This window comes from Coptis chinensis, chromosome 3, assembly GCF_015680905.1.
Source record: "Coptis chinensis isolate HL-2020 chromosome 3, ASM1568090v1, whole genome shotgun sequence".
NCBI classification, from domain to species: domain Eukaryota; kingdom Viridiplantae; phylum Streptophyta; class Magnoliopsida; order Ranunculales; family Ranunculaceae; genus Coptis; species Coptis chinensis.
In genome coordinates, this window is record NC_141458.1 from 62,049,942 (window position 1) to 62,067,249 (window position 17,308).

General features: G+C 38.6%; 2 protein-coding genes across 3 annotated transcripts; both read right to left on the reverse strand.

Annotated features, from left to right (window-relative positions):
- Positions 1-217: 217 nt before the first annotated feature.
- On the reverse strand, positions 218-1,725 carry LOC147510318 (uncharacterized). Its single transcript, XM_086598084.1, has 2 exons — positions 998-1,725; positions 218-323 (listed from the first exon to the last, which is right to left on the reverse strand). The coding sequence occupies exons 1-2, from the start codon at positions 1,723-1,725 to the stop codon at positions 218-220; spliced, it is 834 nt and encodes a 277-aa protein (XP_086454210.1).
- A 3,405-nt stretch (positions 1,726-5,130) lies between these two features.
- LOC147510319 (Single hybrid motif superfamily protein) lies at positions 5,131-17,096 on the reverse strand. 2 transcript variants are annotated; one of them, XM_086602318.1, is made up of 9 exons: positions 16,971-17,096; positions 14,458-14,652; positions 11,068-11,147; positions 7,413-7,472; positions 7,083-7,307; positions 6,940-7,002; positions 6,165-6,233; positions 5,503-5,548; positions 5,131-5,381 (listed from the first exon to the last, which is right to left on the reverse strand). In XM_086602318.1, exons 1-9 carry the CDS (start codon positions 16,978-16,980, stop codon positions 5,311-5,313), a joined length of 819 nt encoding a protein of 272 aa, XP_086458444.1. In that variant the 5' UTR covers positions 16,981-17,096; the 3' UTR covers positions 5,131-5,310. The 2 variants fall into 2 exon arrangements, with proteins under 2 accessions (XP_086458444.1, XP_086458445.1); XM_086602319.1 differs by having other exon boundaries at positions 14,458-14,672; positions 16,971-17,088.
- Positions 17,097-17,308: the final 212 nt, after the last annotated feature.

The following is a 17,308-nucleotide window of genomic DNA, read 5'->3' on the forward strand; positions in this document are numbered from 1 at the left end:
GGGTAGAGCGACCTCTGGGGTCTGGACTTCTGGAGGGACTTTTTTTACCGAGCCCCCAGTGTTCTCCTTTGCATGTTTGCTGCGGGGGGTCTTGGTCAAGGTCTTGACCTCAGAGATGAAGTCTTTTGCCAACTTGGTTTTGGCGATCTCTCCCTTGTTTATAAGTGAAGCCCCAGTGGGCTTGCTGACTGAGAGGATCTGATTACAGTTGTGAGCATCAAGCTGGTTGCTTTGGAGCTCCATCAAGCCTCTGGGGCCGGGGAAACGCAACACTTGATGAAGTGTTGATGGAACTGCTTGCATTTTGTGGATCCAACGGCGTCCTAGTATAACAGTATAAGATGAGTTGAGATCCAGAACGCTGAAGCGCGTGTTGATGTTGACCTTGTCTTCATGCGACCCCACTGAGATAGGTAGAATGATGTTTCCTATTGGGTCGACTCGTGATCCGTTGAAGCCATAGAGGGGGGATATTGGGCATGTTCATCTCCTTCAGAGTTCGATAGAATAGGATATCGCACGAATTGCCTGAGTTGATCAGGACGCGTTTGACAGTCCATTCGCTGATTTTGACGTGGACTACCAAGGCGTCATTATGTGGGAGGCACACCTTGTTGAGGTCGGCCTCAGTGAAGGTGATGTTTCCTGAGCTGCGGCCATTTGTGCGTGGGATGGGGGCCGCTTGTGAGGAGAACTGGTAGACTTCTTGGAAGGCGCCTACTCGTCTTGGAAGGTAATCATGTTGATGGTTTTGTTGTTGTCTCTGTTAGAGGAGTGCTGGCAACGCTCGTGAAGAGATCGCTCACTTGAATGTCCTCTAGCATGAAAGCGAGCTCTGTTGTTGGGGTGAGGTGGAGTTCGGCTTCACTCTCTGCAAGCCATGAGTTTGTGATGCAGATCGCCATCGGGTATATCAGTATAGTGTTTGATATGCCCTGACTCAATGAGGTCTTGAAGGTAGTGCTTGAGCCCCCAGCATTCGTTGGTCTCATGGCACTTTGCTTTATGGAAAGCGCAGTATGACTTCCTTGGTGTGTCTTCTAGCTGTTTTACCTCAGGTCGGTAATAGGCCGTGTTTTTTATTATCTCCAGTATGTAACTTGGAGATCTTGTAAGCACAGTGAACTTTCTTTTGATTTGGGTTCGAGTGTTGGATTGCTGACCCTGTTGCCTGGGTCGCTTCTTGGAAGACGGGGCGCTATCTGAGATCACAGCGACCTCGCCTGCTACCTTCAGTCTTTCTTTCTCGAGGCCTTCAGCAAGCTTGATGTACTTCTCAATGCGTGCGTACAGTTTAGCCAGTGTTTTAAGGTGCTCTTTCATGAGCGACCTGGACATGTCAGTGTTCTTTATGATCGCGTTGGTGAAGGCCACTATGGCGAACGACTCCTTGAGGCCACTCTCCATGGACAGTAGCTCTGTCTTGAAATGTCCCAGGAAGGTGCGAATTGGTTCGTCACTCTTCTGAGACAATTGGAAGAGTGAATTGAGGTCGACTGTCTTACGTCTGTTGTGGATGTACTGGCTGGCGAACTGGTCAATGAGCTTTTCGAAGCTGGCGATTGAGTTCGGTCCTAACGAGTAGAACCAATCGAGAACTCCATCTTTTAAGCTTGCTGGGAACAAACCACACTGCAGGTGGTCGAACTCCTGCACACTATAGAGTGCAAGGCTCTGAATGTAGCGAGCTACGTGCTGACCAGGGCACGTGTTGCCGTCGTACATTGCGAACCGAAGTTGAATGAAATATTAGGGGGAGGGTTTATTGAGTACCTCGAGCATGAAATGTGACGCACGGTACGTCTTCAGCATATTTTGGACGACCTGAGTGGCAACCTTCTTGCCAGTGCTTTGTTCGGTCCGTTGGGAGAGGCTGTTGATCTGCTGGTTGACCTCATTGATCCCGTCCTCAGTGGTAACTCCATTCGGGTTCTGGGACTCGACCTAGGTTTTGAGAGTTGCATTCTCCTGTCAGAGCTGGGTGATGCTACCGTTTCTGGCTTCCATATGGGTAGCCATAATCTTCAGTTGATCCTGGAGGCTTCTTATGCTTCGTGGGCTTGAAAATTGACGATTCTATGAAGATGGTTGGAAGAAATGGAAATTTGAATAGATAAATTTTCAAGTAATTCGACCCACAGATGGCGCCAATGTAAAAGGTCTGTTTTGGATTAACCTTACAGACGTAGGCAATCAGAGAGAGATGTGATAGTTGGGTTGGATTTGACCGAGTTCGTATGGATGAAATGCCTACGTATCAAGTTCTCTCTGCTGGGGGGGAGACTTGAATTAGGTTAGACGTAGTTCCTCCTCTTCTTTATATAGGTGAGGGTGCTCGCGCCTCCCCCTCTCCCGCGTCTAGTCAAGTTCTGGATTTGATGACACTTAAAGAGCCATAAAGGCGTCCTGCGGTGGAGTGATGGCGAGCGCATTTGCAGCTCCGGTCTTTAAGGTGACAGCCAGGCCATACGTTACTAGCCGTTGGGTGATGGCCAATATGAGCGTTTTGGATGCGGACGATCTGAGGGAATAGCGTTCAGGGTGCTGATTAGGTCGCTTGACTTGTGTGAACTGATTCTTAGTGACCTGGACGCTTAGATGAGTGTTACCATCCTGTTGTGCTGGACACGTGCTTAATATTTACTGAAAGTGTATATTACTCTCTCACACTGAAATTGTGGGGCAACTAACAGTGGGGAGTGGAGTACCAGTTTCACCTGTTCTCTAACAAGGTTTGGTTAGAGAAAGTGGATTCGATCGTGCTTTTCCTTGATTGTACTAATTACTACTTGGGAGGATATTATTTCCCAAGTTGCCGCTCTTTGAATTGTTCCCCGCTAAGAAAGCAAGCCCGACTTTTCATTGAATCTTAGTTCGGAAATCAATTACGGCCAAAATGTTGCTACCATCGCGATTTTTGTACGCAAAATCAAACGCAAGGTCTTCCGCAAAGACGTAAATGAATATAGCGAGAAAGATTGCACATTGCCGTGTTTATATATATTAAGAACTAAAGTATCTTTTATTTTTTAACTTAAAATAAGGGACCATATGTATCTCTAGGTGGTGGTGGTATACTGGTATCAAGTTCTCTCTGCTGGGGGGGAGACTTGAATTAGGTTAGACGTAGTTCCTCCTCTTCTTTATATAGGTGAGGGTGCTCACGCCTCCCCCTCTCCCGCGTCTAGTCAAGTTCTGGATTTGATGACACTTAAAGAGACATAAAGGTGTCCTGCGGTGGAGTGATGGCGAGCGCATTTGCAGCTCCGGTCTTTAAGGTGACAGCCAAGCCATACGTTACTAGCCGTTGGGTGATGGCCAATATGAGCGTTCTGGATGCGGACGATCTGAGGGAATAGCGTTCAGGGTGCTGATTAGGTCGCTTGACTTGTGTGAACTGATTCTTAGTGACCTGGACGCTTAGATGAGTGTTACCGTCCTGTTGTGCAGGACACGTGCTTAATATTTACTGAAAGTGTATATTACTCTCTCACACTGAAATTGTGGGGCAACTAACAGTGGGGAGTGGAGTATCAGTTTCACCTGTTCTACTGCGTTTGGTTAGAGAAAGTGGATTCCGATCGTGCTTTTCCTTGATTGTACTACTTACTACTTGGGAGGATATTATTTCCCAAGTTGCCGCTCTTTGAATTGTTCCCCGTTCTGGAAAGCAAGCCCGACTTTTCATTGAATCTTAGTTCTGGAAATCAATTACGGCCAAAATGTTGCTACCACTGTGATTTTTATACGCAAATCAAACGCAAAGTCTTCACAGCGCGTAAATGAATATAGCGAGAAAGATTGCACATTGCCGTGTTTATATATATTAAGAACTAAAGTATCTTTTATTTTTTTACTTAAAATAAGGGACCATATGTATCTCTAGGTGGTGGTGGTATACTGGTATCACCTTGCAGATTCTAAAAAATAAATCTGACCAATTCTCCATGTCCCCCCCCCCCCATAAAAATAAATTACAAAAAAACAAAAGCGTGGTATTGACACCCCATTTTATTAGACTGACACCTTTTGACAAAAAGTAAAAAATTTCCTCAAAATCTGACCAACTCTCAATGTCGCCCAAGTTCAAAAAAATAAAAATAAATAAAAAATAAAAAAATAAAGAAGAAGAAAGTATGGTATTGACACCCCGCTTTATAGGATTGGCACTGTTTTGGCAAAAAGTAGAACAATAATAGTTATTCCTTATATGTCTTTTTACACCTCACATGCCCGATAGTTTTATGATATCGGATTGCTGCGAGATTCCATATCCCATGGTAGGCGAGAGATCACACAATCCATGACATCGGATTACCGCAAGATCCCATATCCCATATTAGGGAGTTGCCGCAGAGAATTTTTTTGAGTTTTTGTTTTTTTTTTTTCACTTCAAATTTTGCATATTTAACACATGACAAATGGATACCTCATTTTCTTCTTTAGAATTTCTTTATACACTCCAAAAACAATACCAAAATCATGAAAAAAAAAAATATACAATCGAGACATAATTTTACTGCCTCGCAGCAAATATTTTCATATGTTATAAAAAAAAATTTGTGATCAAATTAATAAATAAGAATTTTGATAATTAACACAAGCTAAGACTCTATTTTAGTGAACACAATCATCTAGCGGTAACTAACTTATTTTGCAGTGGGTATTAAAAAAAATTTAAACCAAAAAAGACCAACGGTAATAGCCTTCCATGGGATTAATGGAGAGGTGTCAATACCTTGGAATTGATCAAAAGAGTGCTAATCCCATAAAGTGAGGTGTCAATACCCCAAACCAAAAAAAAACCCACGCGACGTTCCCACTGTTGTGTAAATGTCGCACTAAATTGAAAAAATAAAAAAAAAACAAAAAACTCACGTGACATTTGCAATGGCGCCATTACCACTGTCACGCCGCATCCGCATCCGAAATCGCAAATTTACATCCAGAGATGCAGCTAGACAGGTGATGCGGCCAGTGATGCGGAATCCACCGAAATTCCGAGAATTGGAAGCAAATCTGCAGGTGATGCGGTCACCTAGAGATGCTCTAAGTACAGTATCTGTATTTGTTACTAGATTTAATGGCATTCTTATCACTTGGGATCAATCACATTTCTCATTTGCAAAATGCATGCAAATCAACCTGGTCATTGATCCCCAAAATCCTAACTGAAACACATAGCTAAACAGATCCGCTTATCAAAAAACTCAATTGACTTGAATCCATCTACCACTGAACTAGTCGAGTATGCTACTTGACTGTGAGTAATGAAAAGGAATTAACAGTAGGTTTGCAATATAAATCCATTTACTGAAGCTTCTTTATCCCCGGAAAAGATGGAAGAATTTCCAGAAGAGCATCACCGTATCCAACCGGTTCTGTCAAGTAAAATACAGCAAATGAGAATATCCCACCATACACATTATTCATTTTGTTTATTGGAAGGCAAATGATGTAGTAGTAAGTGTAGAAACATGAGTGAAACTGTCTGAAACTTACCGCCATCTTTCCTGAGAATCTTGACTACTTCCCCGGATACATCAGACTGAAAGAATGAGAAAAGTCAGTATCAATCACCAGAGAAAATCATTAATTTCACAACATAACTTGGGCAACAATAGAGTATTAGACCAACTCCCGGTCTCCCCTTAGTTGTATTTTCTTCCTAAGGGGCTACAACTGAAGTAGTTTAACTTTTCACTAAAACCATTGCAAGTTTCAACTCCTGAGACACCATGGACAGGAGAGAAGTTCCAAAATATATGAAGTAAAATGAACCAAAAATAAACTGAAAAAAGTAGCAACTTCCGGGGGATTGTTTGTAAAGGCAGCCTAAAACGAAAAAGCAAGGGGGGGGGGGGGGCACCTATAAGGGTGGAATTTGAGCCGAGCGGCTTAGGCTTGTTCATTTAATAAAGCTCGTGTAATAAATGAGCATGACAAAGCTCGGCTCAACAAGCTCAAATACCATCTCCACAGTGTAAAATTTAGCTCACTAAAAGCTCAGCTCGGGCTCGCTTAATAAACAAGCCGAGCTTGAGCATAGTGAAGCTCGGCTCGAATTCCACCCCTAGCCAGTAGCCACCAAGAGGAATCAAGAGTTGTTCATATCATTCAAAATACATAATTGCCCATGTAAGTGCTCAAGTGATGACCCAAACCTCTATTGGGATCTCGCCTCCAAGTTGTTCAATGTAGCAAAGCACTTGACCCTCCTTCACAATCTGGTTCTGTTTTACAAAATATCAAATCCGGAGATCAGCTTAATTTTAATGACAATCACACAACTGAAACTAGAGATTTCAAGAGGAAAAGCTAGAGATTTCGTTTCTCACGTAGAAGTATGTGTCACAAAGAAAACCTAATGCTCCACATCCATAGGATGAACCATGTGATTACAATATTTTCCTTTAGAAACAGTACAAAGGAAAAAGATACTCTTAAGTCTTAACACTCTAAAGCTAGACCTCTCGATTGCCTTACTTTTTTAAGTTTTTACAAAAGGAAATTGAAAATTCTGAATTGATATCCAAAGCTATACAAATTACAGAGAATATTCCACCCCACAGTCTAGGTGTGTGCCACCTATGTTTTATCCCCACCTAAACAAAGTCCTCTCTACAAATTCGAACTTTTAGAGTAAATGGTGATTTAATGCGGAATCAAAGCAGAGGTTAGAAGTGGTCTCGGGTTCAAGTTTGTGCAGGTGTAGTTGCCAACGCGTTTTTCGGTCGAGGAAGTGTCGAGATTATTCCAGTTGTAAGTGTGTCACTCCTAAGTTCTGTCCCGCGCCTCCTCTTGATATTCATAAAAATCTTCCCTCTCTACAAGTTTGAGGTTTTAGAGAAAATACCAATCTTCTTTAAATTACATACACTGCTGAACACGGATGGTGTTATCTCTGTTAGTCATATAGAATAGCTAGCGGCTATATACCTCTTTACACGGCGGAGGAGCACGCTTCCCCTTTATGGTTCTAGATCTCCTAAAAAAGCCCACCTGCAACACGTTTGGCTTTAGCATCAATCAAGCCTTTATCAGGAACAAAAAAGATAAGTATTTCATCTTAAGATTCTCACCCTCGGAGAATTCAGTATCACCAATCCCTCATCTGTAGCCTTTTCAAGCAATGTCCGAGTTTCTCCGGTTGGTTTTGAGATTGCTAAGGCATGTGTAGTAACTGAACCATTTGAATCAGGAGTCTGAACAGTCACATTTGTACTGACTGTTGGAGAGGATGGAGGAGGTGAAGGTTTGCTTTTTCCAGCCAAGTCCCTTGTCAGGTATAGCCTAAAACCACCAAACTAGCCACAAAAAGATATAGGGAGATTAAGCAATTTCAAGCAAATATCATTTGAAAGAAATACGACCAAGGATGAAACAAATGAATTAAGCAAAACATTTCTCACTTTTAATTCGAACTCTGCAATTGCAGCTGTATCACAGATCTCTAAAATCAAGGATTCCACCTGGAAACATTATTGAAACAATATAATTGTGAAACTAATAAAAGATACTCACCCATTAAGCAGCGCTTTCCGCAATTCCTAAATATAGACTTGGAAACTAAATGAAATACTGCTAGGTGGAATTAATATTTCTAGAAAACATATCTCCATCATTTCTACTGAAGGTTACCTTTCATTTACACTAAGCAAAGCAAACAAAAACCATGAAAATGAGTTCATATGATGTTTGATAGGTAAGGTAAACATACACTTGAGAGTACTGAATTACAGATTACCTAGTTTTCCAAAAATTATGAAAAACAATTTGAAAACAAATTTGCATCAGAATGAAGTGTAGTGTGTTCGCAACGAAAATTAATAAATCTAGAACTTAGACCAACTAATAACAATAACCGAAAAATCTAACAATGGTTTTCTTTCTTTTTTTCTTTTTTCTTTTGGATAGGCAAAACAATAGATTTCATTATTGAAGTACTGTCCTTGAGAATGTCAAAGTACATGCCAAAAGTACAATCAAGCATGTGCTAGCTTTACTTTCTCCGGCCCAAATACAATGTCCCCATATCTCAGCTCTTTCAACTAATGTCCGAAAACCTACAAACCCACATTAAACATTTTACTTTGACAAATAATTGACCAAAAGTGAAGGACTTGTCTTCCAAAACTCTGCAAATTCCTTCATTCCACAAGCATGAACTAGTATCGCTTTGCTGGTTAAATTTTAGTACAAGTTCACATACCTGCATGTTGTATGCGTTTGGCATGCCTTACTTTATAGTACTTCTCGTTGGTGCAAAAGGATTATTTATTTACTTTGTTTCACAACTTTGTTTTCAGCGTTGGTTTCAATTTGAAGGTCTTCTTGCAAGCTTTTCACGAAAAAACAGATACCATTGAAAACCAACTAATGGATAAAAAGGTAATGGACAATTTGAAATTCAGAAAACTAAACTATCTGTCTGCCACATAAATCATCTCTCTTCCCCACATGCACCTTGCTTTTGCTTCATTTTCTTTGCCCTTTCACATGCTATGTATTTACACATCCCGTAGTTGAGTCAGAGACCTAAATCCAACCCTAAGGTCTATGACCACACTTTACTAGATGAACCTTCAACCACTTAAAAGTGTATTCCCCTGTCAGTGAATGTTAGCCATTTCTTGTCTTTTCCCTCCAAAACCTTCCTAATTTACCATACAGGTATACACGCAGCACACACCAACCAGATTTACCACTCAGATCATAGTCTATTGAGTGTACACTCCTGTGACACTCTTTAGTCATGGCATTAAACCTTACAAGTTGCAACAAGCGGATAGTTTTTTTTTACTACCAGCTAGTACTAATAAAGAGGCTAACAAATCTAATGCCACTATAGTCTCTCTAAGAACAAGAATGTTACATAAATCAACATCTGCATCAATGTCCCAACTCCTGGGCACAACATTGATAAACTTTTAAGTACCCTATTCCTTCTTGTTAATAATCCTTGTTTGACCCAAAACTATATGAACAGAGAACTATTCTGCTAATTACGCTAGTAACCATATCTAACAGCCGTTTCTAGATAACCTGAATTTTAACAGGTCCGTGACGGAGAAGTATAAATAATGAGTTTGTTTACCTATGAATGCTTGTGCAGCCTAATTTACTATTAGAAGAAACTCACTTGAAGGAGCTAGTTAAGACGATACAACATAACACAAACTTCGTAGTTGAGAATGCACATTCGAAGGGCCCAACCAGCCCTTAGTCCATTCTTCAACAGAAAGATTTTGCCTAGAATGTCTCGCTCAAGAGAGAAATCTAGGTCAAATGTCAGAACAGTGGTGGTGAGAAAGAATTGTTATTTTAATGATTTGCCTAAAACGGGATCCAAGACATAGATAGGAGTTGCACATTTTTCTTTCTTTATATCTTAAACTCCAATCATCTTCATTGACACCTACGCACTGGTTGGAGAGTAACTTATTAACCGGGTCTACAACTCTACCAAACAAAAGACCGTGATCCGAGGTTTGACCCCTAAAGTTTCTTTTCATAGGTTTATCAACCATAAGAATCTGCTCCAAAGAAGCACACCACACAAAGAAAGCAATTCTAGGAGGTACCTTCGAGCCCAGATTTTAGAAGCTGAAAAACCACGAAAGGATATAACACCACCAGTGGGCGGAGACCAAGAACCAAGAGTAATAACGAAAAACCAGACAGAGAAATGACCTTTATTACTAGGGTGCCATAACAACGATTCAGGGTAACGTCGCTTCAAACTTACAATGTTTTGAACCTTGCCATAAGGGAGGCTAATTTATTAATCATTGAAGGCCCAGTGAATGCCAGGATTCCAAGAAATACCGCTGCTAGCTCTTATCATGCATTGCTAACGTTATGCCTTTTGAGTCATGCTGAACAAAATTTTAAACTCCTCTCTAAGTGGTCTACTCCCTCACCAAGGATCTTACTCAAAGAATACGATCAGCCAATAGGGTATACAAACAGAGCCATTTTGAGAGAATCTTCATAATACCCTTCCAAACCCCACACCAATAGTGTATACAAAAAGGGTCCTTTTCCCAAACATGGTGATCCTCACCAAAACACAACACCATTACTCTCCACCACACTCTGACCCTCTCAAGACCACATCTCCACAAGAACTTGCCTAACAGCCAGGTTAAAGGTGTGGATGTTCCTAATCCCCAAACCTCAACCTTCTTTGGCAAACGAACAGAGTTCAAATTGACAAGGCAGTACTTATGCTGCTCTTCCAACTTTCCAAATCGTCCTACAGGAAGATATAGATGATCGAGAAAAATTCTATGAGCCCCACTTTTGGGCATAAAGAATAGGGACATATAGTAAACTGGAAGACTGTACAGTGTGCTCTTAATGGATAATTGACATTTAACAAGTGTAGCATACTGAGATAATTGACATACTTACCTACATCTACAATGTTTTCTAAAGAGAAAAATTAGAAAGGTTAAACATACACCAAATCGGGCTTCAACTTCCAAACTCCCAACTTTAAGTCATGTGGACCCATTCTTAACGATATTGTAAAACCGATACTTTTAAGCTCTAACACTCCCCTCAATTTTAAACATCGAAACCCAAAATGTCCATACCGGAATACCTTTTTCTTTCGATAATGCATACAGGAATACCTAAAAAGATAGTGCAGGATGGAAACAACAAAGTTACTTCATTATCCAAACAATAATCGATTCTGTACAAAAAGCACAAATTTATAAGTCATTGAAGCATGTGCAGGGAGCAGCAAGGACAAACATGTTCTTCCAAAAGTATCTCTTTCTTGCATACGCCAAACCACCACTATATATGCTTGTTACTCCAGCATACACACACATGATGCGGCATTTCAATATAAACAACATTAAATGCTTCATCTATATCCCCAAAAAAGAGATGGATGAGGCGAGCAAGACATGTAAATCGCCAATATGAAAAAGACATCCTAAGTTTGAACGCTAGATTGAATCATGAAAGATTGTGTATGGTCGAAATATTCTATAAACGAAATTAGTAGCTCAAATCAGACTTACAAAGATACTTGCACAAAGTAGTACTCACCTCGAACGAACTTGGGACGGTTTGGCTTGCGGGTTCTGCAAAACCTTTCCCTTCCAACTCATCCTCCAAGTTAGTAGCAGCTATTTTTCATAAAAAGACAGACATATAACACGATGTACGATGTTAGTTACAGTCATTTTTTTTATAAAAAGTAGTCCACTATTCATACTGAAACATTCAAACAAAAAAGAGCTAACAATAATGTAATATACCCATTCGGATAATCTTATTAGTCAATCGCTATGTTACATGGACACACCATATTTTGATAATAATCTGTATCAGATACGTATCCACGGCAAACACATTGCATGTGATATATCTCAATTAACCACCATGAGATTCTCCCATTTATGAAAAAAAAGGTATATCCCTTAGCTTCTTCCCGCACTTTAAACCAAGGGAAGATGATACTTTTGATAGAGATAATCAACTCATCCAAAAAGATAAAGCTTTTATCTCGAAATGTCTTCTATTCCATTCAGGGAATGCACTCTCAATGACCAAGCATTTAATAGATCCTTCACCTGGGGAAACCCACATCACCCTTGACTGACGAGGGAAATAAAACCAAATCTTCCACGAATAAGTACCACCGATTGGAATCCAATTTAATCCCTAGCCAAGATATAGAAAGAAGATACATAATTCAATTTTTCAAGTCTTTACATCTTTACCGGTAAAAAAAAGCTAGGTTACATGGACTCGCCATATTTTGAAAAAAATCCATGTCGGATACATATCCACGTGTCCGTGTTGGACACATATTGTATGTAATTTACCTTGAATTTTGATATTTTGTTGTGTCCGACAATTCGTATCTGTGTCCGATACGGACACACCTACTCGTGCCAATGTAACCTAGAAAAATAGAGATAAAATGGAGAATAATCCAAAATAAGCTCCTTCTTTCTATTAAGGATGTCAACTGTTACGATCTTTCTCCTTAGTCAACTCACTCATACACCACACAAACAAAGAGATTTGAGAAACTAGCTTCGATCACTAATATTGTGTTTCACTTATTCATCTTTGTCAAACTCTTACATAATCTCCAAAAGCAACCTAAAATCTCCATAATTGCCATTTTCTAGTTCAGAGTTGAGATCATATAGCAGTTGGAATGTAGAACAAGTTAATTTCCCATTCCCAGGTTCAGTGAAGGATCAATTAAATGCTTGGTCATTAAGAGTGCATTCCCTAACTGACGAAGGAAATAACACCAAACCTTCCAAGAATAAGGGCAAATGGACAATTGAATAGAATCTGATAGAGTGAATATCTACTAACAATCCTATATCGTAAGTTATGTTAGCAAAACAGGACATCCAGACATACACAACGAAGAATAATTTACAATAAGCTTCATCCTTGTAATAAGGTTGTCAATGGTTAGGATCTTCTCCTTAAGTCCTTAGTCATCTCACTCATACACCATATTAAAGAAGGAGATTTGAGAAACTAAAGCATCAATCAAGATTTTTGTGTTTCTCTTAATCATCAGTATCAGACTCTCCCAAATTCTCCAAATGCGACCCACAAGCTTTACTCCATAAGTGTCGTTTCCTAGTTGAGATCATATAGTAGTTCAAACGTAGAACAGGTTAACTTCCCACATATTATTTGCATCTCTCAGTGCCAGGGTAGAAGCAAGTCTGTATAAGTGTACAAGTTAGAAGTCTGCTTCTGTGGTGGAAGGCTATGTTGTTTGGAAATGGAGGAAGATTGAAATTATAAAGAGCACCCTCCAAAATACACCTGTATGTTATAAACCCCAACCCCAACCCACCCACCCTCCACCCCCCCTAATAGGGTGGACAAATACATTGGACGTCTTAGAATTTTTTTCAGCAAAGGAACAACACTGCTCATTTTTAATGTGTTAAGTTTGTAGCCTTCAGGGTTCCCTAATGAGCACATTGCTAAATGGTCCTGCATTAATATTCAAAGCATTTTGTTATCATAATCTTCCTTGCAATGGAAATCTTTATAACCTATTTAGAAAATAATTTAAAATATAAAGGACACTTATTAATTAATTATTGCAAAATTAATCATTATAATTGTAATTCATATGGTACTTTTTCATTAGAAAACTTAATTTTGTACTTTTATGCAAGGCTGTTTTTAATAGATAAAATGTTTCTTTTATGCAAAAAAGGTATAATGCAGGTACTATTATGCATAGTACAAAATATCATAGTATATCGCGATAAATATCGAGATTTCAGCAATAGATACATAAATATCGCGATATGTTTAGAGATATATAAAACTGCAAATATTGGTGATATTTCGATGATATTTGGAGATATATGGCAATATTTGGCGATATTTTGTGTAGGTAACAATTTTATTTAATATTAACCATTATATTTCAAATAAATATAAATGATATATCATGATATATCAAGAAATATCCACAATATCCATGATATTTTAGATATATCCACAATATTTGCATATGAAACAATGTAAAATATCCTCAAAGAGAGGGATATATCCACGATACATATCAAGAAATTGAGTTTCGATAAATACCCATATCCCAATATTTTATACTATGCTACTGTGTCAGAAAGAATATAGATTGTCTATCACCCTTTAGCATTGTATTTAAGATATGAAAACTATGATCTAGGAACCAGAGATCCCTTAGCTATCGGATGAGATGAATGTGATAAACTGGGTCGTTTTAATGCAGTTTCCTCTGAGGCTTAGAAAATAGACCTTACACCAACAACACACTAGTCAGTAGTCATGTTTATATTCATTTTCAGACAAGTATTTTCTTTCAGGTTTTCTAATACTGGAAAAAACGAAGCCAAACAAACTTATATGGAACTCTTCAATTCAACCAAACATTTGTAGCTGTATGATTTTACTACTTTTTTTATGTGTCCATAAACATTTAGCTGATGAGATTTATATGAACATGTTACGTTGGCATTTGGGGTCTTATAGAAACAACAAATTTGTGGTAGTTGAGCATAATCCATGAAGATATACTTTTGGGAAGTGATCCGTAGGTTTCTGAAGTTAAAAGTGAACTAGGTTACATTGACACGGGCACGCGTGTCGGTGTCCGATACGGCGAGCAGTTGAAGATCGACACGGGGACACGGATATAAATAATTAATTAATTTTTTAATAATTATAAATTTATTAAATTAGATGGTAAATCAAAAATTCGAGGAAAATTAAATATAATATGTATCCGACACGGACACGGACACGTGGATACGTATCCAACACAATTTTTTTTCAAAATATGGCGTGTCCATGTAACCTAGAAAGTGAACTATAAGACCTTCATACAATGAAAATATAGCAAAGATAGTTTACTAACTTGAGAGAGAAGAGAGAGATATAGTGTGAGAAAGGACATACATTCAATCTCGGAAGATGGACCACAGCTGACAATAAATGCATCCGAAGACCTCCTTGATAGCACCAAACCAGTAAATTGTTGTGCATTTTGCATTTTCCAAGGTCTTATCCCATACAATGGATGTAAGTTGCCAAATCTAGACCTTGTAAAGTTTAACTTTGAGTGTTGAATAGTTGAAGTTCCTCCTAGATTACCTGAATCGACAAACAAGATACTACAATATGATTTTATATTTTCTTCTCATACATGCACACTTCAATAAAAAGCTAGCAAATGTTCCAAACAGAAAAGCTTGAACTAAGAAACTGTATCAAAAACGGTATGACAAAATAAGGCATACAAAGGATAAATGCTAGGAAAAATGCAACAGCATGAAAATATCAACCCACAAAGTCAAGGGAAAGATTGGCATATACTAGACACATGGATAAGCTTGATAACGACAAAAAAAAAAGTTTACAATGCAAAAAGTTTGACATACACTCATACACCACATTGGACATATAAAGTTATCAGTACCAAGATTTAATCAATTTTCTGTTAGAAGATCAAAAGTCTAACGAAACAAATGTCTGTCATGATGTGGTTCATACAAACCATATGAGACATTTAGAGACTTACTGCACTCATATTGCAAACATGTAAATCTCAAACACCACTTCCTTTGTGCATCATAAGTTCTCAGTCAATGTGAGAGTGGTGAAATCAAAATGATTATTTGAAGCTGGGTGCAGAGTTGGAATTATTATTCAAGAAAACTATTGGAGGCAGTTTTAAGCAAATCACGATTTCAAAACCTTGAGATTCGTAGAATCATAAGCTTCAGATGTGTAAGAAGCTTGTAATTCATGGAGTTCTCACTACCTAATATGGACTTATTTATCAGAAAGTATCTCCTCCTTTTGACGTCTCCTATCTTCCGTCTTCACAAACACTTCGCACGGGTACACCTACCAGCCCCCTCTGGTCACTCTCTCGATCACTTTTGAGCTATGATCCTCACTGCAATTCCAAGCTCTTTCATTCTCATGTCCCAACCAGTTAATTAAATCAAATTATCATCACAAGGAACAAATTTCAAAATCAGCTCTTCGAATTACTGAAGCAAGAACTTAACTGAATGGCCCTAGAATATGGACTGACCTCTCCTATTATAGACAACTTAAGGATGCTAGTGGCCTATGTTGCTGCAAGTACAAGTAATAAGTTTGAAGATGGTCCAACCCGACATTGAATGGGGAATCACAGACTTAGGCATGGTATGAGTCCAATTTTACATCTTCCTACTATTCAACTTTGATATCTTACTTCTGCTTAAAAGTTATAGATGGATGGCTAGCAAATTACCAACTTATCTCCAAACAAACTGAGGTAGAGAGGGTTTGGGACATCTTGAAGGCACACAGGGCCTTATTGTAGCTCACCTGCCTCCATCTGATAATCATTGACCACGATGAAGATTGTCGGAACCTTAATACTGTAAGTAGGGATTCTAGTCTGGTGGATATAGCCTTCAAGCTTTAGATTCATAACAATGTATCAAAACTATACCCGACCATAAATTGATTATCCTAGATTATATATGCATATATGTCTCCAAGCAAACAAAGTACTGTAAATCTTTATCCAAGAAAGAATTGGGTATTTCCAATTTTAATTCCATGCCTATTCCCCAACAGACACTACACAGATTCCTTGACTCAATTCTCGTAGTAAAAAACAACCATGTTGAATCTGTTTAATCAAGTATGTATGCCATCTAAACCTTAATTTCATTCTAAAAATAAACAGACCAGATCATCTGCTCCTGGGTTTTAAGCATGCTCCCTCTTCATTTCACCATTGGGAGCCCCCACTATGAGGGTTCATCTACGAATAGTCGAATATCAATGCCCATTGCCGATATCGCAGGAAAATGACTTGAGTCTTGACGATGAAAATTTTCCCACTAACTCTAATGTATACCTCCTATCTTTTTGGCAATCCAAAGACAATATTCAGGAAGGTTAATTTGCTTGGTATTGAGATCATCAGTTTCTTCCTATTAAAATTCTCCTCACAATGTTGTTCCCTACTTCTGGACACTCCTCTGTTTACGTTGTAGTTTAGTTAATGATCTCCCAGGACAAATCAAGCTCATTTGAGCCTTATGGGATCTCACATCTTGGCACCTTCAACATAGAAGCATGAAACACCAAACTTTCCCACTTTCATCTGGTAACTAAACATTTGTCTCAAAAGTATTGGCTGGTAACTAAACATTTGATCTTTATATTCATTTTGTTTGTGCAGCATTTATATTCGACGAAATGCCTCAGAGGTACTCTGGTAATACATTAATTATTCGACATTCAAGTAGTTCAATCACTAACATTAAAAAAAAATGACGGATTCATTACAAAATTAGAATCTAAAGATACAAATTTAGTCATGCACAAGAGATGAATGTGAGTGTCTAGATTAGTAATTTAACAATTAAAGACATGCATTTGTAGGAGAGAGAGAGACTTACAAGTAGCCATTATTGAAGTGTGATGAAATGTTTTTGTTTCGGAGATAATGATGAAGTGAGAAACTGAAGTTGAGCTTGTGCCTTTTTATAGTTTAATATATATATATATATATATATATATATATATATATATATATATATATGTGTGTGTGTATGTGTTAAAAACGGCTGTGAAGAGTTGTTCAGCTGTCTTCAGCGACATTTAAAAACCGTGGCCCCATAAAATCAGGGCCCAATAAGAAAATTATAAATATGGATCTAAAATATGGGATATATTGTTGGACCATACGTACTCCCCTAGTGGTTCAGTTACCAATCACCATAAAAAACCTATTCCT

Coding starts and splice junctions, on each gene's coding strand:
- LOC147510319 (XM_086602318.1), bottom strand. Junction 5,549..6,164: donor GAGGCGAGATCCCAATAGAG/GTTTGGGTCATC, acceptor TCATTCTTTCAG/TCTGATGTATCCGGGGAAGT. Junction 5,382..5,502: donor GATTCTCAGGAAAGATGGCG/GTAAGTTTCAGA, acceptor TTTACTTGACAG/AACCGGTTGGATACGGTGAT.
- LOC147510318 (XM_086598084.1), bottom strand. CDS start 1,725: ATGTACGACGGCAACACGTGCCCTGGTCAGCACGTAGCTCGCTACATT. Junction 324..997: donor TGCGCTTTCCATAAAGCAAA/GTGCCATGAGAC, acceptor CTGTTATACTAG/GACGCCGTTGGATCCACAAA.